At 37.7% G+C, this 23,985-nt stretch overlaps 1 protein-coding gene across 1 annotated transcript in view; it reads right to left on the bottom strand.

Annotated features, from left to right (window-relative positions):
• The window catches only part of HHAT (hedgehog acyltransferase), a 147,004-nt gene that overhangs the window by 47,897 nt on the left and 75,122 nt on the right, over positions 1–23,985 (bottom strand). The window contains exons 10-11 of the mRNA XM_048936251.1: positions 17,758–17,959; positions 6,696–6,840 (exon numbers count right to left, since the gene is read on the bottom strand). Coding sequence (XP_048792208.1) covers positions 6,696–6,840; positions 17,758–17,959 — 347 coding nt within the window. The remainder of the gene's footprint in view (positions 1–6,695; positions 6,841–17,757; positions 17,960–23,985) is intronic.

Below are 23,985 nucleotides of genomic sequence, written 5' to 3'. Positions count from 1 at the left end.
CACCAAGCACATTGCTACCAGCATAGTTTATCTGTGAAATGGGTTTGACTAACCCAACTACACCAACAACTGCTCATCCTACCATTCTATGTCTTTACAGGCATCATTAGAATGGAAAGAAAAAGGCTGTACAAAACCTGCTCAAGTCGTTGAAAATCTGGGGGTTTTACCACTATCAACAAAGCTCATCAGACTCATTAAGTAACAAACATGTTCTCTTCTTGTGAAAAGCTACAGATTGCCAGGAAGGCAATGCAATCTACCAACAACTCCAATTTTTACAGCACTGAAATTAATTTAGTTCTGTATGTCATATGTACATATACACCATAACACATAACAATGAACTCTGTACACACAATCACACTGTAGATTCTTTTGCATTTTTTGTACTTGCACTTGCTGTATGTAAAATAAAGGTTTTAACATGGTATATGATATCTAGTTTCTTTGGGACTGATTCTGATCCTGCAATCATATTGACCCAGGCAGACTCATCTGCACAGGTTCTGAGACTCTACAGATAGAAGGGTATTTCAGTATTGATGTGACTTCAGGATCAGGTCCTAAGAGCTCAAAGACCAATTGCAAACTATCGATAATCAACAGCAACTGTTGTATTTAAACTTGGCGATGCTCCAATAGTTTGCACACAGAATGGCAGCCCAAACCAATACAACAGAAAGTAGCAGAAGAACATACTTTTATGCTTTCAATTCTAAAAAGAAGCCAAGCCGAACAAAGGTGAAAGTTTGCTTTTATACAACTCTTAGCCTCTGGGAGGTGAAAGGGGGTGAACTGTCTCTGCATTGCTGCAGGCCAAAAAAATCTGGTTTTCTCGGCATCTTGCCAGCTCACTTCCCAGTGAACTGCACCCACTAAGCAAGGTCACATAAATGATTACAAAAACAAGTTTCCTTTGTGCATGAAGAGGAATGAATCATTTGGAAAAATGTGACATCTTTAGTACTATTCTCGCCACTCTGCAATATTTCTCTAAATTATGCAATCCATCAATATAGCATTCAAAAAATGTATTTTTGGGGGAAAAAATGACCTTAAATTTCTGCATAACTGCTGAAAGTGGGACTTAGGAGTGAAAGTGAAAATCTGGAGAATCTGGAATGCTGGAATACCATATGGCAGCTCCCCTACAGCACAAGATTCCAAACCCAAACAAAGGCCACCTGAAAACATGAACACCAACTCTGAACAGCCAGTCATTGCAGTAGACTCTCCCACTTTCTTCCAGTTGCAAATAAACTTGAATGAAGCTCTTACAAGAGGTGCACAGAATACAGAGTTACAATGTCCAACTGAAGCTTTCTATTTAATGACACTTTCTAATTTATTTATTCCACTTTGTTAGCGTTTTTTAGCCCTTAAAACGTGTTAAATCTATTAACTAAACTAACTAGCAGTGATCAGATTCTTAAGAGGGAGATGTGTGTGAACTGCTGGTCATCATAAAATATTTTCCCTACACTCATTATTGCAGCAGATGAGGCATGTGATCCGCAACATTAGTTAGCTTTGGGGAGATACAATCTTGCATGAACCAGATCACAGCAAACAAACATTGACACAGGAATATCTTATGTTTTTGTTTGTTTTTTTACTGATATCTCTCTCATACAGCAATGGAGTTACAGTAACTTAAAGCTTTTAAATGATTAAGTTGTTGAGTATAAAAAGGATCTCAACCACTAATGCAGAAATGATTCTTTTTAATAGAAATCTTTTTACTGTCTTCAAAACCAAGGGCAAAACTTCTAAGGACAACAGCATTCCAGGGCCATGTCTTGAAGCATCCTGATACCCTTTGAAATTCACAACTCATTCACTACATGATCTATTTAAAAAGAAACAAATAAGCTCAGAGAATAATCTTCAGTGATATAATATAATTAATGAACAATGTAATTTGAGTTTAATGTCATAAGATAATGATCTCCTACTGTTTTTGCCAAAGCAAAACAAAAATTCCACGTTTATGCATATTACAACAAATGCATTACACCAAACTCTTTGTCACTCTCAAACCTTTGAATCTCCTATGTCACATTCATGGAAATTCCCACTCACAAGTCAATGGCTAAGACGTTTCATGGAACACAATATGAGGTAGGGTTGCAGAGAAGTGAAGATGTCCATAAAGCTGGCCAGTCACTCCTTAATGGTAAGAAAATCTTTTTACTCACTATAAACTAACCAAATAACCCTGGTTAGCATAAGATCTATTTTTGCTTAAAGCAAGTTGAAAGAGAAAACTAGAGGCAAAATAAAGGTTTTCCATTTTCAATTAAGCATTTGGAAATTAGCTTTAGTTTTATATAAAACAATTGGTTTAAAATGGTTTTAGAAATATTTCTAACAAAAACATTCACATATGGTACTACACATTGCATCCTAAATGCTAGAAGGAAAGGTCAGAGCAAATATTAAAAAGAGCAAATATTTCCAATTTTCCTGACAGTATTTGCTGGTAGCTTAAAATTGCACCATCACTTCTACTAAGTTGTATCTTGCTCACAGAGATATTTCCACCACCTGACTCCAACTTCAAATGGAAACAGTCAGAATGTTACTGAAACTGCCCTTTTATACATTATCAAAGTCCTTAATTTACTAAGGAAAAAAATAAAAAGCCTCCAAAATCCTGCTGTGTTGCACACAGATTTCTATCAGTTGTATCTGCTGATAAACTACCTACAGAAAATAGGGCTTGAAATAGGTCTGGAGGCCAATCAGGGGTTCCTCCTGCACCAAGACAAAATCAATTGTCTAATCAAATCAGAGAAAATTCTCCATTGCTTGACAGATTTTTCTCTACCTGGAGACTGTCCTCCAAAGACTGCAATCCAACAGCTTGCCTCGATAATGTGTTCTGGTATTTACTGTGCCTCACAGTTTGAAAGTTCCTCCTATCTCAACTAAAGCTTCCCTGCTACCTTTCACAGACATTTTCAGTCTCTTGAGCTCACTGGGAATAGTGACTAGGTTGTTAACACTTTCTTTTCGGAAATTTCTGTTTTCATCTATCTCTCCTCAGTGCTGTCCTCTCAGAACAAAACAATGTCATTTACTTCAGTTTCATGGCTCCTAGACTCCCCACTATTTTGCTGCATTATGCTCTCCCTAATTGTCTGATGCTTTTTTTTTTTTAACCCGGAGTAACCAAAACTGGACATGTTTTAAGTTTAAACATCAGAATGTCAAGCAGAAGAGGTTATTTTATGCATTTCATACTGCTGTCAGCATGTCTTGGCATAAGGGTCTATTTTTGTTGGAAGTGGCATGATATTGTTGCTTCACAAAGTTTGCAGCCTGGTACAACGGTCAGAGATATCCTTCACTGCAGAGCTTCTGCCTAGCCAGCCATTTTGGGCTCCTGCAGTAAATCATTTCTAACTGGGGGTGAAATTTGCTCTTTGCTGGCTGCCTACTGAAGGACACATTCTCAAAGGTTAGACATCCAATCTAATCATAACTAGTCTGTACAAAACAACTCTGAATGAAGTGAAGAGTGACAGTGCATCTCATCCCATGCCAAGATGTATGTGGGATTAAAGTGCCCTCAGGAGAGGCACTATTTGCAATATAGTGAGGTAAATTGGATGGTTAAAGACTGGTTTATAGTTGAGTTTAACAACAGCTGTCCAATGTCTAGACAGCTAATCAAAGTAAAATACACCTCCAATGCACTGTGCGTTTTCCTCATTGATCTGCACTCTGTTCCTCCTAAACTAAGGAAGGAGCGTGAAGCATTTTATGCATTTTATACCTTTTGTATCCCTCAACATACTTGTGTCTCCTCCCAGTTTATTACCTTCAGCCATGCTTGCTAAGATAATTCATTCTGTTAACCAAAAGCATTACAATGCTGCCCTTCCAAACAGGTCCCTCAGCTGTAAGTTTTAGAAGCCGTAAGGCCTGTCCAAACAGTTGGAGAAAAAAAATTTAGAACAAATACACATAGATAACAAACACAGACACCTGTTCCTGAAACTGACAGCAATGCTTGTAATGATGCTGAGAAGTTCATTTTGAAGCCAGATGAGTTTATTTTCCATAAGAAGAAAGCAGATAATAAAAAATCACTGTCAGTAATGCAACAGAACTCATAATTTCTGACTGGTACACACTGGGCACATGAGGTTTTAAAATACCAATATTCACTTCCTTGACAGACCTGAGAATTCCACGCACAATACCTGAAGTTCCGCTTAAAACTGGAAATCTGATTTTTGCTTTGAGATGTATTTTATTGCTCAAGTTGGGCATCCAGGACCTTGAATAATTTTGCTAATGATCTACAAATGCCAGTTCTATTTATAAACTGCGTGATGCACATCTGTTCTCTTCCTATCTTCCACCTACTGTTATGCATGCAAGTTTGTATACAAACAATTCCATGGGATTTAAACAAAAGAAGGAAAATGACTATTCTTGTGCAGCTGATGTGCATGCAGGTGGACAGCTTTCTGCAGTTATTCTTTCATACTGAGCTCTACTCCTTACCTCAGAAGGACACATGAGTAGGTTTGTATTATGTCTTCTATCAATCAACATTTAAATTTACTTTAAATTGAAGACAACAGTTTTGAATAGTCCTTGAGGACTTGACTGGTCTGAAACGTACAGCATTTATTCAATTGTATGCAAACTGTAGTGGAGCAGGAGTGCAGATGCAATGAAATCTTAGCTGATTCTCAGTTACTGTACATGATTTGTGAGAACCAGTAGTAAATACGCTCACAGTCATCCGTGTGATCTGAGGATACAGATAAATCTAGCTTACCACTTAGTACAGTACTGCATTTGTACCAGTACCGTACTATTTGTACTAGTACAGCATGAGCTGCACAAATCAAAAGCCCTTAAGTTCTAAAGTTGAAGTTAATTTAACACATTATGGAAACACATCAAGCATGGTGCCCCTGCTTGAACAGGCTTGTTGGACCAGATGATCTCCAGAGGTCCTTTCCAACCTCAACCAGTACATGAAACAAATTGCAAATAATCAAACTAATTTGTGCTCCCTACCTCAGACACCTGGTATCTCTTAATAAAAACCTACATATAAAATTGGAAAAAACAAAACCAAACAACATCACCACTCTAGAAAAACAATAATTGATCTGACTTAATGCTGTTTTACCTGTTAAAACATTGTCCTTCTTGGATTCAAAAAACAGCATTCAGTAACTGCTAATCACAGAATCACAGAATTGTAGGGGTTGGAAGGGACCTCCAGAGATCATCGAGTCCAACCCCCCTGCCAAAGCAGGTTCCCTACAGCAGGTCGCACAGGTCGGCATCCAGGCAGGTCTTGAACATCTCCAGAGAAGGAGACTCCACCACCTCCCTGGGCAGCCTGTTCCAGTGCTCCATCACCCTCACTGTAAAGAAGTTCTTGCGCACATCTGTGCAGAACTTCCTATGCTGCAGTTTCCAAAATAACAGTAATACCAAAATTTTATTTGAAAATAGTTTGCCTTAAGCTATAAAAATGAAAGGAAAATGTCATTAGATTTTTTTTTTTATCTATAAGGTTTGATGCTCAATTCTTCTTCTAAACTTATTCTCTTAACTTGTGTTTTCATACTGAGAAAGCATTTGTCAACTAATTGTGAAGAAGGAGCAGAATTTAACAGAAAACGAAGCTTTTGTCAAGAAAACAGTGAACAAATCTTTCATGTTTTCAGACCAAAGCACAAACACAAATATTCAACTTCATCCTGCCCAGCATTAACAAGAAAAGTCAACTACTTTTTATGCTAAAAGTGTGACCACCTCAGTGCTGCTTCAACAATTTTCTCTTAAGCAGAGAAGACAAATAATTCATTTGATCTACATAACTTACTCTCATCATATGGATATTCTTAAGTAGGACTCCAGCACTGATCACTAAAGCACCACAAGGAACATAAGGAAAAAAGACTGCATGAAGGAGGAATGGAGGTCTTCATAGGAGAGAACTTCTAGGCACAGAAACTTCCCAGTACTACTTCAGCAGGGAAGCAGGATTCCTCTGCAAGACCTTTGTTTGACAAAGTAGCTCTCCAATAGCAATAAAAACCTCAGAAATGAAAACTGGCCTTGCTTATGAGCTCTGGCTAAATAAAAAAATAAATAAATACATAAAGCTGGATTTATCCAGTGATTGAGTTCACAGCACAAAGCTACATAACGCTTATTCAACAGTATCACAAACTGATATTGTCACACAAGATCCTTACATTAGGAAGGTCCCTACCCTGACAGATCCATTACAAAATCAGTGTCAATCACTCAGTCATGCTGTAAAAATGCAGACATAATTCACTAACCATCTGCAAAATCAAAAGGGCTGGCTTTAGTATATCTTCTCCTATTGATGAATGTGAAATATAGAGAACAAAAATCCCACCTGGCTAACCTATCACACATTTACTATTCAATCTTCAGTGATTTCACTGACAGAGAAGCACGATAATTCCTTTCTGTACTTCATGGGAGAAAGCCAGTGTTACTTTATAGTCACACAGCCTGCATCATTATTTAGATTGTATCAGGCAGATTTTTGATGGCTTTGAACAGGAACAGAAAAAAAAAGTTTCTCCCAATTTGCAATGAGAAAGAACCTGGCTCAGTCTGCCCATGGTAATTTTTGGAAAGTTCTATTATCTACAAAGCACATAAAATAAACTTGCCTTCCATAAAAATCCTGTTCCAGTAGATTTTTCCAACGTGATTTCCTCCAAGAAATATCAGATTTGATAAAATCAACATTGAAGTGCAAACAGATGCTAGGACAGCATGAAGTCGACGATGAACTCTTGGCGAGAAGAAACGTTCCTGAGGGGCAAAACAAAAGGTGCAGATAAAGTTAATAGCCCCTACAATTTTTCAAGCATTGTTAGAAAAAGACATTGTGGTTATGATAAACAATGTTTAACACAAGCTTAAATCCTTATGGATTAGTTCCCAAAGCTTTTAACATATCTAGCAGAACTGCAAGAGGGAAGATTTAGACCAGATATTAGCAAGAAATTCTTTATTGTGAGGGTGGTGAGACACTGGAACAGGTTGCCCACTGAGGCTGTGGATCCATGGAAGCAATCAAGGCCAGGCTGGACAGGAGCAACCTGGTCTAGAGGGAGGTGTCCCTGCCTATAGCAGGGTGGTTGGAACTACATGATCCTAAAAGTCCCCTCCAGACCAAACCATTCTATTGTTCTATGAACTCCCACCAATGCCATTTAACTTAGGGTAAGATTTTATGACAAAAGCAGGACTGAATCATAGTTAAAGTTCAAAGGGACTTCTGGAGGTCACCTAGTCCAACATCCCTATTCAAAGAAGAGTTAGCTAGAGCAGAACAGTGTCAAGTTGGTTTCTTCCACCTTACAATTTGGTATCTATACACATGGTAAAATCCCCCCTGAGACTTCTCTTCTCCAGGCTGAACCCTACACTCTCAGTTACTCTTTATACAGAACATGCTCCAGTTCCCTTTCACCGCTTTTGTTATCCTTTGATGGACTCATTCCAATACATCCATGCCCTTTTTGTACCAGGAAACCCAGAACTGGACACAGTTCTATATATTTGGTGTCTTAATTTTGCTTTTTAGATGTAGTCCTTGAATATCTTTTTGTTGACAGTGTACACAATAAACAACATGCTTCTGGGGCTGATAATACTTTGTAATGGATTCCCTATGAAGTAAAGCACATCAGTACAAAACAAGTAGCGTAAAAAAATTCTGAAGTCATTCACGCTTTGGTTAATTAATTAGACTTCACTGAAAGAATCTAGTCAGATCTGAACTGGTGATTAGATTGAGTCTCTTAATAAACAGATATTTCCATATGAAGATTGCTGTTTTGCAATCCCAATACTTTTCACTGCAACCACTGCTGCTCATATTTGAGAACTGTAAACACCTGTTGTAAAGTTCCTGTATTGTCCTAATGATCCAAATAAAGCAAGACTATCATACACTAGTTCACCTTTTTCTATATTTATATTGTGTATTATCACTAGAAATGCGAATGCGGCAAGGGAGACTGCAGAAAGACTGTGAAAGAAGTAGAAAGCTTTAGCTTTCTCCGGTCCTCATATCTTGGGAAAATACTACCTCATTACACTACTGCATAAAAAGTAAAATCTTGTTTATCATGTCCCCAAGCTGAAAGCTTCCTCATATAGTGCTTGAATCTGTAAAAGACTGAGTGCAAAGTAATAAGCATTCGCCAGTGCATGGAAACTAAGGAAAATATCAGGAGGTGCTCAGCCTTCATGTCATAAATGACGATGTTACAGAAAACAGTCTTGTGACTATAGCATCAAAAAAAGAAAAAGAAAAAAAAAGCAAGCCACAAAAAAACAGACCCGTAATTAATCTTTAATAGCTGCAGCCAGACTACAATTCATGCTCAGATACCTGAAACAAAATTAGCACATGGTCAAAAGAGACTTAAAAATACATTTCTAGACAAATTGCTAGTTCGCTAGTTCTATAAGCATCGGAACAAATGTTTCAACTGCTTGATTATTAAGTTACAAAATTTCAAATAAATGAATTACAAGCATAAAAACATAATTTTAATGTATTACTGCAAAATAGATCTCTGGTAAATCAAATGTTAGTCCCAGCAGGAACTATATCTAGTGCATGAGTCAGCCTGAGCCAGCACAAGAACACAGATAGATAAGCTTCTATCGGCCTGTATGTCAATATCATAACAGTCAATCTTCCATAAAACCCTGGGAAAAACACCCACATGTGAATACAGAGAGTGAGATTTTCCTCTGAAAACTCTGGATCAAAACTAGTGTACGATAGGGCAGAGATTATAAGAAAATTATACAAATATTCACGGACACAGTTACTTAGTAAAATAAGTAAAACCTCTTTCTCTTTTTAGTACACTGCATCCCCAAAGTCGCCCATAATATTTTCTTTCAGTAAAGACAGGTATCTTGCCTCCTTCTGAAATGTACAGTATGAATGTGTATTCCCATATAGCAAACAAAGCATGTGCCTTTTTACAATGCATAAATGCATACAGATGAAATGTTCCAAATCTTGCTATTAAATCTGTGTTAACAACCAAGTTTAATTAAGGAACAGCTATGGACTTTTGTATTCAAAGTCACTCTTCTTACATCGTGTTGATCAATTCAGACTGTAGCTTATCTATATAGTGTATCACTAGCATATCTATTCTCATTCTCCTTTTCTCTAACCAATTTCTGCATCAACTCCATAGAGAAACAGTTTCAGTTAGGGAAAAGAGTTAGAGATGGGCAATCCATCAGAGAGTTTGTGTTTGATGGCATTTTCCACTGAGCAGTTGATTCGAGCCAGTAAGTTTGTGGGGTATATCTGTTTTGCAACCCAAAGCAATAACACTAAGGCAAACAACATGGCCAAAAAAGCTCTGATTTTTTTTTTGTTTAGTTTAAGACAGAAATGATTCAGACAGAAACCGAACAATTTATGGGCTGTATGTAGCTAATTTCCACTAATGTTGCTAGGCATCAATCCAAAAAAGCAGTACAAATTTTCTTGAGAGTCTCTGATGTCAGTGCAGCTTTTACCCAGCTGCCACAAAGGTAACAAATAAAATTCTCTTAACATCTCATGTCATCTGAAAAAGCTAACTATAGGAGTACTTGAGTAGTTACTGTGCTCAAATCATTACACTAGAAGTATCAATGTATGTATGCAGAACGACTGAAATTGCTCTTGATATTCCATAGTAACATTTGTGATTTAATTATCTACCAGCATTTACATCTTTCTGAATATAAAACATGTCATTTTCATCAAAGATGACAAAATAATTTAAAAAAAAATCACAACCACAATTCTTCATCACACAATTTAATGCCTTTAACAATATATTCCATTGCAACAATTTTTTTTCTGCTGCCTCTTTGCCTCCTCTCCTTTCCTGTTGGACATACTGTCAGGAAAGTGGTGAAAGAGCATGTCATGTTAAAATGACACTGAAGCTATAGCTGCCTGGATGATACTCTGGAGTTTGCAAGTTTACATCTTTACGGAGCAAAACAGATTCACAATATTTATTTCTTTTTGAACTACCCTTCCAGAGACTTGGTAATTCAAGCAAACAAAATCAGATTGCATAGTAAAACTGGAGACCCAGTTGAATGTTTCTCATAGGAACACATGTGCTGTGGAATAAAACTCTCAGATACAATGGCCAGCATGACATGAAAGATGTGCTTGAGACTACAAACTGTAACAGTATAGATTACATTACTTTATTTTCATCTGCCTTTGGTTTTCAAAGGGTGAAAAGACTCTAGTACATTTTTTAGTAGAGTTGCCCAAGTTTAAATATAGAATATTTATGACGTAATTAGTATCTACAGATTTAATCCTAACCTAATCAACCCTAACAGTCGATCTGTAAAAAATTTTATAACAAAATACAATTTGTGCTGTTTGTTGTGTTGAAGAAGTCAAGTAAATTCACTATGCAAAACCTAGTCCTTCCATTATGTTCCACTGCCTCCCAAACATACAAAAGGAAGCAAGTATTCTTCTCAAGGCCACTACAGCTCCATCCTTTCAACTTCTTTTTACTAGAGAAGCAATGTTTAAAAGGTAATTTAATGTCAACTCATATGTACATTAGAAGAATAAAATTAAATCTTCTTTCCAATGGGCTATAGGTTGTAAAGGATTTTGGCAGGGAGGCGATGAAGCAACTAAAATTTGTGGGATGTTACAGTCACTGTTACAAGAAGAGCATAGATGTGTCCTTATGCATACTAGGAAAACCAGTGGAAGGAAAATCAGATTGCTAATTGGAATGCCTGTTACCAGTGTAATCTAAGGACCTAAAGTTCAGCTCATTGCTCTCAACCAAAGAGTAAGGCCCATTCATGTTTGCTTCTCTACCGAAGAGAGAGAGACCATCCTGTCAATCTCAAAAGCAATTTAAAGTGCTTTCTTTCCAAAAATATTCCTAGATAAATAAAGGTCAACTCTTCAAAACTGATCTCTGAGCCTTCATAATCACCTCCATTAACACATGAGCAAATATTTCAATGCCTCCCTTGAATTTGGGTCATCCGCAATGCAGCCATTCGCCAAAAATAACAGCAACATAGAAAAGCAAGAGAACAGGAGAAAAACTGAAAGAGAGCGAGGAGCAGATGGGACAGTGGGAAGGGAAGTGATACATCCTGACTAACAGTTATTGGCTATTTTATCTAGCTTCAGTTACGGACACTGAAATGCAGGGCAGGGTGTGACTGAGCAGCTGGGGGAGCAGATGGGCTGGAGGAAAGGCTGCAAGTTGTGACAAAGCTCTGCCAAACAGAATGTCAACGTATTTATTTTCTGAAGTGAGCAGTAGAATGGGCTGAGTCCAAGCAGTGCAGCAACTTCTGAACAAAGTTAATGCACATTGTCAATGGGTAATAGTGACAAAAGTGCATTTGAGGGACTGCAGAAATGGAGGGAGGGAGTACACGCAGTCATTAATAAAATGTTGGTAAAAGTCAGGCTTGAGAAGCAGCAGAAGCAATGGAAAGGCAGCTGATAAGAAGTTGAAATGTCACTGGGAGATCTCTTCCTGCTCCCCGAAACTGAAGGAAGCTGGTAGACGGGGTAACAGCAGAGACTTTACTACACAACAGAAGAAGAAAAGCAACAAAAATAAAGAATTTGGTTTGAATACGGATGGAAAATATCAATTTATGAAATAATGCAGAAGAAATTATGGAATTCCCAGTACTGCTATAACAATAACAAAATAAGAAACAAGCCTGTAAGTAGGACGTAAGCAAGATGTGCTACCAAGATCTCATCCATCTACATGTCTGCAGCAAACAGAAGAACAAACTTAATTTCCCACCAACATATACTGCACTCTTCAGTAATCATGTAATCCTTCCTGTTTGCTCCACACTCCATCTAGCTCTAGCCCAAACCCAACCCTTTACTTTTGTTTTCTTTACTCTTTTGGCATCTTGTTTTGCTTGTGGTTATCTCTCCCTTCACTCCAAGTCTAACTATGGCTTGGAGGCCAACTGTTGCTCCCCAAAGCATATACTTTCATTCCAAAGCAAATGTACAGATCAGCTCCCAGAAGGTTCACAAAGGAAGGAGGGCACTGACAACATTTTTCTGAGACAGGATGATGCAAATGACCTGTAATTCCCTACTGACAATACGTCACTTCTATAAAAAAAAGGACCATGCAATTAAAATCAAAGAGTTGTCAGTTAAGATCTATGTTCAAAATAGAACTTGTTTCTGAACTTAGAAATAAACGCTATATATAGTATTTGAAAAGATACTCATTTTCTCTATTGATGCCTTACTAAACATTCAGTCATCAAAATGTTGTCTTGCACTAGAACCAGTTCATTTTTAGATTTTCCAGAAGATCTACATTTATAGCATTGCTCAGCAAAGAGCCAAACCCCTTTCAGTTTGAAGAAAGCCTCCTACCAGCTCAAACGTACGCACCACAGTTAAGGATGCATGTGTGAAAGTTGACATAAGCAGAAATAAATTTCTGTGCTTATTCCTGTATTTCCTCATCACCCTCAAAGAACCTGCCCAAACATTTTTTTAAAAAGTGGCAGCTTGTAAAAAGTGCAAAATGAACAGCATTGAAACACACCATCCTCGTTTTTGGTGGGTTTTTGTCTGTTTGTTTGTTGAAAGCAGGGAACCCAACCAAGTAATGACTCCTCCTTGTCCAGGTAGACATTCTTACCTTTGTCCTTCTAGTTCCCATTTTGCCTTTTCTGGCTCTCTCATCTCTCTCATCCACATTCTGATGTTTTTATTTTTTTTAATTCTATCTAAACTGGAAGCTAATCTAACTTGTCCAATCATTAGTGCAGATTTTTGCACGAGATTTTTGTCCTGCCCTTATGGTCCTCCTGCACTGCCACCATGAAACAATACACACTAATAATCCCCATGGATACACCCAATAAACTCTTTCAATACAGACCTTATTTGAAAGCTTGGAAGAGTCTCAGGCTCAGTTACACTGTGCATTATTGCACACGATTCTGAAAGGCACAGTAGAAAGACAAGAGCATGCAACTCCTAGTTTCTATTGTTTGCACAAATTTTTAAGGTAAGAAACAGAGGAGGCTATATTAACATAACAGTAAAAAAGAACTGCATTATCAGATTCACCTTTTTTTCACCCTGTAACATGATTTGCTTCTCAAATGCATTATGACTAGAGCACCAGAAAACTACTTGATGTCTCCGAAGTAGAACAGGAGGTAAATAATGCTGGATGGGAGAAATATTTATTTGTTATGACAACTGGCAGATACATAATGGGGTTCACAGCTAACACTGCTGTCTGAAGCAGAGCAGCAATCACCTGGTTAAAGACAGATGAAAAAGCATAGCAGTGATGCCACTGATGGCATCAAAATTAATGTTTCTTGCACACTGTTGACAAAAAAGCAATGCTCATACTCAGAAGGTAGGAAATGATAGAATGCTATCTCTGAAATCCTGCTGCAGGCATTTACGTCACTGAAGCTTTTATCATATTGTAATGCTTGTCCTTAAAGCAAAACACTTATCAGACTATTACTGAGTCTGCAGCAAGAACTTCCCTAAGCAAAGGAAACCAGAGGCACAATGCAAGCATGTGTCTTTCTGTGTTTGTGCATGTCTAGCAGGATTCTCTGAATGCTTTGGGATCCACTTACACGAAGATAAAAGAAAAGAGTTGAGAAAGTTGAAAAAAATCAAGCATGGCAGAATCACGGCAAGAATTTCTTGACTCAGAACTATTATTGGCAAAGCTGGAAGCAATTGAAAACTACATTTATCTTTCAGCTGCTCAGTATTAAGCATCACCTTGATAATTCAGCTTCCTAGTCCTAGGTACCATACATTAACAATCAGTGTTCACCAATCTGCCATGACAAACATTCTGTTCACATCAAAAGAAAGGAGTTTCAATTGATTTTGAGTCAAGAGAACATCTGCTAGTAGAGATTTCTGGTTAGAAGAATGTTATGATTGAACTCAGTGTTCAGGGGGAGGCAGGCAGAAGGCATTTAACCTCTGGCTCTAGAAATGCAAGATGCTTGCTCTTTGCTCCTCAGAGTATGACAGCAAGCTCTTTGCATTGGCTGGGTTTTGACACTATGAATGATACCTGTAACTCAGAAAAAGATTTCAGCACTGGAGGGTATCTGAATCTGATTAAAGGACTTTGTTCAACTTCCTTGCCTTACATTATTATACATTCTCAGACGGTAAAGTGACCAACCCAGCAGAAGTCTACAGCAAACACATAAAAAGACTGAGAAGAAAGCATTGCTGCAATGCCTGTCGCTTAAATGAATCACCATGTTGCAATAAAAATGTGAATTAATTACATAAAGCTATTAGTAAAGGAGAAAATGTGAGAGAGCCTTCTGAGATTACTAAACCAGTGTTATAAATATTCTTTCCAGCAAACAAAGCAAAATAAAGACCAAAGCCTAGTGTGTACTAAAGAACAGCTGAGACTGGGCACACCGTGCAGTATCTCTCCATGTTCCAGTCCAGATCTCTGCAAGTTCATTTCATCATTTATTATGAATAACTATAGAAATGCTGACGCTTTGAGCAGAAAACACACGCAACCAAATTACTCAGATAAAAGAAAAAAGAAAAAAAAAAAAAATCCAGACCAGAAGAACCCTTATTACAGTCTTTGAAATTCTTCTAAAATCCTGTTCTATCCAGTGTTGAGATTGCAAATTATCATTGCCATGTCCCTAGTATCCAGAACAAAGGAGATATTTCACCTATAGAGACAAATATACAGAGTTCATTGTCCCAGTGGAAAAAATCCCCTAGCGGAGCACATTAACCAAAACCATGGACATCATACAAAATATTTTCCCTTTTACAAAGAGGGAGGAAAAGGCACTTATAGTGGACTGAAATTGCCTGAATCAGTTCACTGTGTCACAACCATAAATATAAATTTAGAAAACAAAGTATTTTGCAGTTCAAAAACTCAAAACATGTACAAAGGTAGTAAACAGTATTATAAAATAAGAACTGCTTAATATTAGTTGGCTTTCCAAGGTGAGATGCTAACAATGCATTTAGGTCCTTTCTAAGTAAAGTTGCGAATATGATTTTACACCAGGAATTCATTACAGCAGGATTTTTAGAAGAGAGATCTTTGTGTCTCAATTTAAAAAATTCAAATGACGTCTTTTCACTTTACCAGGAAACAACTAAGAAAATAAATGCTACTGTTTCAACTGAAATTAAAACATTAATTTTAACCATCTGTCAACTTCATCCTCTTTGCTACGTCTTCTTTTGGACAATTTCCAGAACCATTAGTTTAAAGATACTGTCAGATATTTTAAAGTTTAAATCATCTTAAATGTATTTCTAAACCAAGATGTCACTTTTTCAGGTATAGATTTTTACCTTGTTTCCCTTAAGGAGAAGGAGGAGGGAAAAAAAATGAAATCATTGGAAGAATGACAGCCATTAGCATTTTCTTTCATAAATCTGACCCATTATTTATTAAAAGCCAATACAAATCCTGTCATTGACTTCAAATGAGTTACTACTGGGGTCTCTGTTCATCTGTAGCAAATTAATATTGCATTGGTGGGAAAAGAAACAACACTATTTTGCTCTTTACAGTTTCACATATCTCATGAAAAAATAAATACCCTGATAAAAATCCAGTGAAACTCCCCCAGTTTAAAGCATAGTTCGCATAGATAGCCTAGCTCATGATGCATAGCATCATCTATTGTTATTCTCTATATAATGCTTTAATAAAAAGAAATGAAATGTTACTGCATTCAGCTAACAAGTAACCTCTATTAAGCCAAAAATGATCTGCAGGTAACTTCTCACAACAAAACTCATCAAAGCACGAAAGTTCAAAACGGTTTGAGCTGAAAACAACAAGCAAGTGCATCAGCTCTTCTGAAGTTGAAATCAGGAAACTAGGCACTGCTTTGCAATCAGAGGGGATGACCAGCTTCAGGTCCAAATTTTTGGGTCAGGAAATTCACCATTTTCAGTAAATATTTATTTATAGGCTGGCATTACTTCTCATAAACAATGCTTGTGCTTCCTTGTTTGTTCCAGTTCAATATGCCTGAGAGGACATTTAAAACCCAACAGACTGAATTCAAAGCTATAAAAGTGTTATTTGCTCACACTGTGCTAAGTTCGAAATGCTGAGATTTAAATTACCATAAAATCTGAATAAATGCAGGGTTCAATTCTTTTTATACATATTCTTAGCACAGGATTCAGTGAATGATAAGAATAAAACACACTTTATTTAGATTTCTAAATCTATTGCAAGAGAAGGGAGAGGGCACAGTAGGAAATAACAGAAGCAGCTTTTCTTTAATTACTGTTATACTTTGTGACCAATTCAATTTTAAGAATGAAGCCAAATTGAAACTGAACTTATTTTTCATAATTAAAAAACTATATATATATTCCCATTCACCTGAATTCTGTAACTGAACTTTAAGGAGGGAGGAGATGGGAAAAATGCACGTAGTTCATTGTTAGGGGATTAATTGTACCAAAAATGAATCTTTTTGGCAGCACTGGTTAACTATACTTAGAATGAATCCATCACATATGACCACACCTTCACAATGCCATGTCTTTATCATTTTAATGGTTTTTAAGAACTTAATTACTTGAGAGTTCTTTTAGAAAATCCAATACAATGGCATTAAGTACAAAGAGCCTCTACAGTTACATGTTCCTCATTTGATGCCTGAAAATCTCCAGTCCAGAGACCTATGTATGGAACTGGTCAGATGCTGAAGCTCAGTTTCACTCTAGAAGGCAAATTAATGGATCTGATTATCTTATTCTCTGGGACAGAAAACAAACTGCTTCCAGACAGTCACCAGATTCATAGTGATGGGCACTGGCTACTAAATTACTTGGCTGAATCAGTTGCCACAGCCTCTCAGAAAAAAATACTGAAATAGGGATGGAGACTGAAGAGTGAGTCACTGCCAGCACAGTATTACAGAGTATGAATTCTGAGCACCCCATCTCTAGTAAGGAAGAAAAACGTAAGAATTACTTATTCTTACAGATAATTATTAGAATATTTGGGATTAAATACTAAGCAAACCCGCAGACTACAATGATCATCAAATTAAAGCAGTGCTTTTTGCATATGACTGCTTGTCAAACGCTATATGGAGAAAAGTATAAGTGAATGAAGGTAGAATGTGTCAGTAAAGTAAAAATATCAGAGGTCTCCAAAACAAAGTAACACTTTCTTTATCCGATTGCTTGGTGACCTAAGATTTGCCAAAGTAAGTTTGTTCCCAGATGCACTCAGCTGCTTGACCAGGAAACACACGGTTAGAAAATTACACTACTAATCTTAGCGAAGATGAATATTTTAAGGTCATCCTGAGTGAAATCAGAATACAAATACTGAAACTCTAAAACTGGCTTCTGTTTAACCGTATACAATGTGACAAGCAGTTGCATATACTAGCATTGCAGACTTTTAAGACCATGCATATTTGAGTGTTTGCCTGGCTCTTTTTTGAAGAATTCCAGTTACACAGCTCACCTCAAATAGAAGAAGGTGGGGAAGGGAATGGTTTTGTATCTGTTAATCTCTAGTTTCAATTCAAATTAAAACAAACCAATAGCCAGGAATTACAGACAAGCATGGAACCAGGAAACAGGAACACAAAATGAAGAGAGATTCAACTTACAATTAAGTCCTGAATAACTGGAACAGAAAGTATCCTCTTGACACCATTTTCCACAATTACTCCAAGCCAATTAAGTACTCCCCAGTACCACAGATAGCTCTGTCCTCCATGCCAATAGCTTACAAAGGCAAAAGTGAGGGCAGTGGAAAAGAGCATTCCTGGCAGACTGGACTGAGATCCTCCCATGGGAACATAAATGTACCTGTAAGTAAAGAGACAGATAAGCAGTGTTATTATGGCTTTCATAGAACTCTCAGAAAAAGAAAAGAAAAAAAATCACTGTAGAATAATTTTGTTATTTCATGATTTAATAAAAAACAAACTTGACTAACTGACACTCTCTACACTGCCTGCCCCAGCTTCTGCAATGTTGTATAGACCACTTCAAGGACTATGCACTCATCTTGTTTGGCAAAACTATGATTTTGCAGTCACGAGAATTCTGTATTAGGCAAATGTATATGATAAACTACGTTCTCAAAATTGTGAACAGTGCATTCAGCCTTTTTAAACTTCAGTAGTTGCAAGCCAACTTGCATGCACAAAAATTATATGTAATCTTGGGAATTTAAATTATAACATTCTTCACAATAAAATTTAAAACATTCTTTGAAGTTGTATATAGACATAACTAACATAACTTTTACATTTATCAGAAATGCAGACACAAGCAAAGATGTATTTTTTATTTTTAGAAGTGTTCAATTTCTTTATTTTTTAATCTTTTATTAAAAATTATATTAGCAGCAAGTATCTCTTATCCAGTTCTCGTGTTACCCTTTCAGGTTCACTTTTGCCCAATGACCTTTGCAGCATATGTACCGTCCTCCTGCTCCAAAAATACCTGTACAAAAAGTACAGCATGCATTTATGCATCTGGATTGAAACTGACTCCAGGAGTCAGAACCTCAGTCTTTAATTAATGCTTAGGAGTGTCAGGAAAGCTCTACTTGTTCAACTGGAACACTAGGAGCAATGGGATTCTAAAAGCTGGTGCTGATTTCTGGGTCATTTCACTTCTAACCTGCCTAGAGGGCTGCATCCACTCCTGCCAGTTAGAAAATAAGGCATGGTCACCGCTTTATTTGTAAACAGCCTTTATTTGTAAAAGTATTTCTGTCAACACTTTGAAGAAGTTCATCTGGCAATAGGGTCACAGCCCTGCTCATGAGCAGCAGTGAAGAGCCGCTGTGTGAGAAGTGCCCATGACAATTCCTTTCAGCTGTCACTCCTTTGGCATAGTGCATCCTTGTCATGTGTGGAACTATTTCTACTTGGTAAGACAATTAAAGGAATTCTTTTTCCACAGACATTTTTAGTTCTCAACTTTTACATTCAGAAATAGATACTAGCTCAGAGATTGTACAGGGAAATTAATGTAGTGCTTTATTTTTAACCTTTGAAAGTAAAATACAGTATCAGGGTAAAATAAAGTAATGAGAGTAATTAAGATGTAAATGGAAAGTCATTAAAAAAAACCAACCCTCTCAAGTACTCCAAATTCTCTCTAAGCATCATATCAATACACTTTGTTCCCTCCACCTGTTACAAAGAACATCTGATTGCATTTATAATGATTTTCAGTGTGTGATTTTTTCTTTTTTAATCAAGCATACAAAAATAAATAGAAATTGAAGTCAATAGTTCTTATATACGTTGTGTTTTTCTTCTCTCCCCCTTCCTATTCTTTTCTCAGGTCCACCCTTCTCACATCATGCAGATAAAAAACACAGGTGGGAACAATGCATCCTTGCAGCTGCCATCAGTGGGTCTGACAGCAGAGAGGCATGCCATAACAGCCTGTAAGCAAACAGGCTCCTGCATCTGAAGAATGAGGCCTGATCCTGAGATCAAATTAAACTGATGACACTTCGATACACAAACATGACAGTGGCATACAGTATCTTCTTTTTCAATGCATCTATCCTGTTCTTAAAGAGAAGATGATGTTTGTTTCAGTGGGTCTGCTCTCCTTTCACTGGTAGCCAGAGAAATTCCTCCTACTCCAAGCACTACAGAGGTGGAAGACCAAGTTACCTCACCTACTTATGACCTACTTTTGCAAAGCCTTCACTTCTCTTTCAAAGGTAAGGCTGGCTACAATGACCAGCTCCCCTTGCAAGCTGTGCTCTTCAAAGCTAAGGAATTGTGATCTTTCGAGGAGCCTGGTCTACTCTCTGCTGCCAGAGGAGCCAAAACTGCTGATGCTGTCACCCTCACCACAGTTCATCTACAGTTGTATATTTACTGAAAAACACTACTTTAAGCAACCCAGATGCCACCAGAGAGGAATCTTACCTTACTGTAAGCCCTAAAGAAATCTTTCTACTGGCCTGAGAGGGTACAGAGTTAAATCCAGAACACAAAAAAATGGCTTTTACTGCAGAAACACTCTGGGTTTGTGTATCATATTTTTCCATGCACTGAAGGACTGGAGCTGTGGTATAGGTAGCGGAAATCCTGTTTCTGCTGTCATTGGGATTGGCACGACCAGGAATGGACACAGGCAACAAGTCAGCTTTTTCACTTGCAATTGTAGGTCAGTTTAAGTTGCTTTGAATGGCTTACAGAGTACTGTGCAGAGGAAAATAAGCTGTTTTCAGATTTTTAGTGTTTAACAACAGCAGCTAATTAATTGAGCAGCACTAATTCAATTCTTGGTGAATCTTCAAGTTCAGTGGAGTTTTAATTCCCAGCAAGGCCAACGGCATTTGTGCAATTGAAAATTTGCTTGTGCTATCCTGGTAAAGAACTATCTGCAGAAGTACAGAAGCTGAACAGAGTCATGAAATCTTTGTTGACATTTTGACCTTTCCGTCTGCTACTGTGGGGATTTGGCTGCTTTGCCTGGTGGAAAAATGCAAAGCAGAAAGCAAAGCCTCTCTCCCTTCCCTTCAGCTACCAGAAGAATACATAACGCAGACTGGCTGCCACTTCTTGTCACAAGGCCACCAACTGCCTTCAGACTGCATGGCCATATCTTTGATGGGTGGGCACCCACTGGCAATTTTCAAGGAGGTGTACGAGGCTGGTGGATGTTGAATCGTTTTTCTCAAGCAGTAGGAAAAGCAATTTTGTATGTCCTTAAATTATTTACAAAGAAAAAAAAAAGTGCAAAATCCATGATTACATTACAGAACCAGCTTTGGTTTGACGTCAGAAAAATTATGTGGGCCACCTCATCACACACACCCTGTACCCATGTTGTGTGCTTCCATTCACAGTCCTGGGTGGACAGGCCTGGGTACAAGAAAGAAGGCAACTAAGGCAGTATGCAGCCAGAGCTAGATCCTGGTTGCTTGCCAACAGTCCCCCCTTCTGCTCCCTCACATAACCAAAATTATCTTACCACCACAAGGGCCCTTTGTGTTACGAAAATGCATTTTTTTTGTATTTTTGAGCATCATGGCACATTAGAGTCTAATTTCTCAATACTTTCTCTATGCATTTACACAGAAGAGTACTTATTTGAGTAGAGAAAGTTATATTTATGCTGAAGAAAAGTGAAATGCAAGGGAGAATAAACCAGCGAATAGTATTATTAAGTCAGAAGATAGAATAAACATATTATCTTTTATGACATAGTACCTGCTTTGTAAATAACAATTATGTCTCCAACTACTTGCACAAGGAAAAATTGTTTAGAAGACACATTTTCTGCCATGTCTTCAAGCTAAGACATTTCCTGGAGTGAAATGAAACATCCAAGAATATACAGGAATCCTGCACTAAGAATAGAGTCAGCTGAGGATGCTTTGTTACACCAGCATGACACTGATATGCAACACCCTTTTTTCTAGCATTTCTATCCCTTCCTTCTTAGAGACAGTGTGAAGACTTCATGCTCACTGTGGCATCCAGAATCCTCAATAAGTGAAGACAGCTGAGATTCGAAAAAGAAGTAATTATATGGGGAAGAAAAGGAAGTTCTTACAGCACGTTAGATAAGCTGCTTGGTTCTCCAGTTCACTACCGAAATCCGTAATGAGGAAAGGATGTGGAAAAGAGAGACAGACAGAGAGAAGAAACAGAGGGACAGAGAGATCAAGATGCATGGCTATTACAATTTCATGTCCTATATGTCCTACATATGTAAGCTTTCCAGATTTTTCTTTGCTATCATTACCACTTTATCTCTTCAGTGTATCCTGTGGTTTTCCTATACTGTGATTTGAAACTAGAAGTTTGCATATACAAAGAGGTTATTGTAGAGCATGCTGATCTGCTCTGCCACATGAAACATTACATAAATATCTCGTTTTAAGCTTTCATGCAGTCTTTAAGACTATTTCCATCTCTAATCACAGAAAATCCACAGAGAAGCTCAAAACCCATACGTCAGGGACTACTAGCATGTAAAAGTAATAACAGATCTTCATGTCAGACTAACACAATTCAAAAGAACACCCGTGCAGCAGAATTTCTTAACAGCTTATAAGCAGAGTACACATTTACTGCAGATGTGCAAGGAAGGCAGGCTTACCTGAAAAATGTGGTGCCAGTGTGCAAAAACTCTAACATAATTCACATGCACACACAGAAAGAAAACTGAACAGTTATTTGGTAGTCAGTGAGCCAAAGAAAAACAAATGAAGGAAAGTACTGAAATGTTTTCCAAAGAGAAAAGAACATTAAAGCAAATGGATTTGAGGATGGCAACTGCTGGTGCCCTTCCAGGTTATTTTACATGGACAGCTAACTGCTCCCTTCTTAAGATCCACAAAAATTGCAAATAGGAAAATATTTACTATTTTTAAAAAAATGCACGTTTGGTAAGTATTTAAAAACATGAACACCATCTTATGCGATCAAAAGTCATTCCCTGCCAAATCTTCAAAAGTAAATTTTGTCAACCCTACAGCACATTTCTGAGAGTATCATTTCAACTGTTAGCTTCCAGGTCATCTGTCTGTTGCAGTGTGTATGTGGAGGGGGTGGATGGACACAGGAACTCCAAGCTTGCCAGTGGATGGCTTCTCTGGCTCTATGGCCTAAGCACTGCCTTGGAAACAGTGCGTTGCCAGCCAGTTCAGTGAGATCAGGCAGATCAGATCAGCCTATGTTCTACGATGAGCCCAGATGCTTCCTGCTAAAAGGACTGAGGAGGTATCAACACAGACTGTTGGGCAGGAACTCATGGACATCACAGGCCAGGCTCTCCCAGGCTGGCTAGGTGTGCCCTAATGACACAAAGGAAAGCGTTTCTACATTGGGTGGAAAACCTGTGCATATCAGAGGGACAGAAGAGGGGAGAAAGGCAAAGGGGAAGAGTTCAGAGAAGGGAGAAGACAGAAATCAATGCACATGCTGTATCTCAAAACATCTGGGGGACATCTGAGGCACAAACACTAATAAATATTGAAAGAAATCTATGTAATAAAAAGTACTTTATCCCTCTCTGACTTGACACTACTAAACCTACATTCTCAGGTGTCCCCTTCTATGGTAAAGATCCTATCAGTTTTCATGTTTCCACATCCTATGTTGATTTCAAACAAAAAGCTGCTAAACACGATGTCACTTTTTCCAACAAAGCACAACTACCTGTGGATATTCTAATACTCAAGTACCTTACTTTCACTGCCACTTACAGTAGCTTAAATCGGCTTACTTACAGCCAGCAAGCTGTTCCAGTTACACAACTTATCTTCTCACTCGTTAAGTGAACATTAGAGAATTGGATAACATAAGTAAGTGGTACCACAAAAATCCCCAAAGCAAAGGTATTTAAAAGTGGCATTTATTTATTCAAGACAATAATGTTTAAGTCCAATAGTCATTTTGTTGGTTTTCTTTGAAGAGGTAATCAACAAACAATTGTAAGAGATCTAATAGTATTTTTCTTGGAAAACAGACTTTTCCCTGCTACTAATGACAAATATGTGATAAAGTTTTTAGTTTGGAACTTCAGACAATAGCTAAGAAGAGCATTTGCAACGAGTTAAGAACCAATCTGAAGGGCTTTATTCCTTTAGGCCTCAATACACTCTTTAATTCCATATGCGTACTTAAATCTTGAAGTACGAGCAAGTAAAGCACCTGTTTTAACGCTGTTCTGTTCAGGGCCTTTCTTTAATGTGTGCTTAAACTTCCTGCTAACTACGGACACAAAGCAAAATGCATGCTGTCCAAGGCTTTTCTTTCCCTCCTCTTTAGTATTGGTCTTGCGTGAAATGTAAATTTAAAAAATTGCTTGCAATTGCAAACTTCTTGTTTTATTTCTGGGAA

Source organism: Lagopus muta, chromosome 2, assembly GCF_023343835.1.
Source record: "Lagopus muta isolate bLagMut1 chromosome 2, bLagMut1 primary, whole genome shotgun sequence".
NCBI lineage: Eukaryota > Metazoa > Chordata > Aves > Galliformes > Phasianidae > Lagopus > Lagopus muta.
This window is presented reverse-complemented; position numbering and strand designations above follow the sequence as displayed.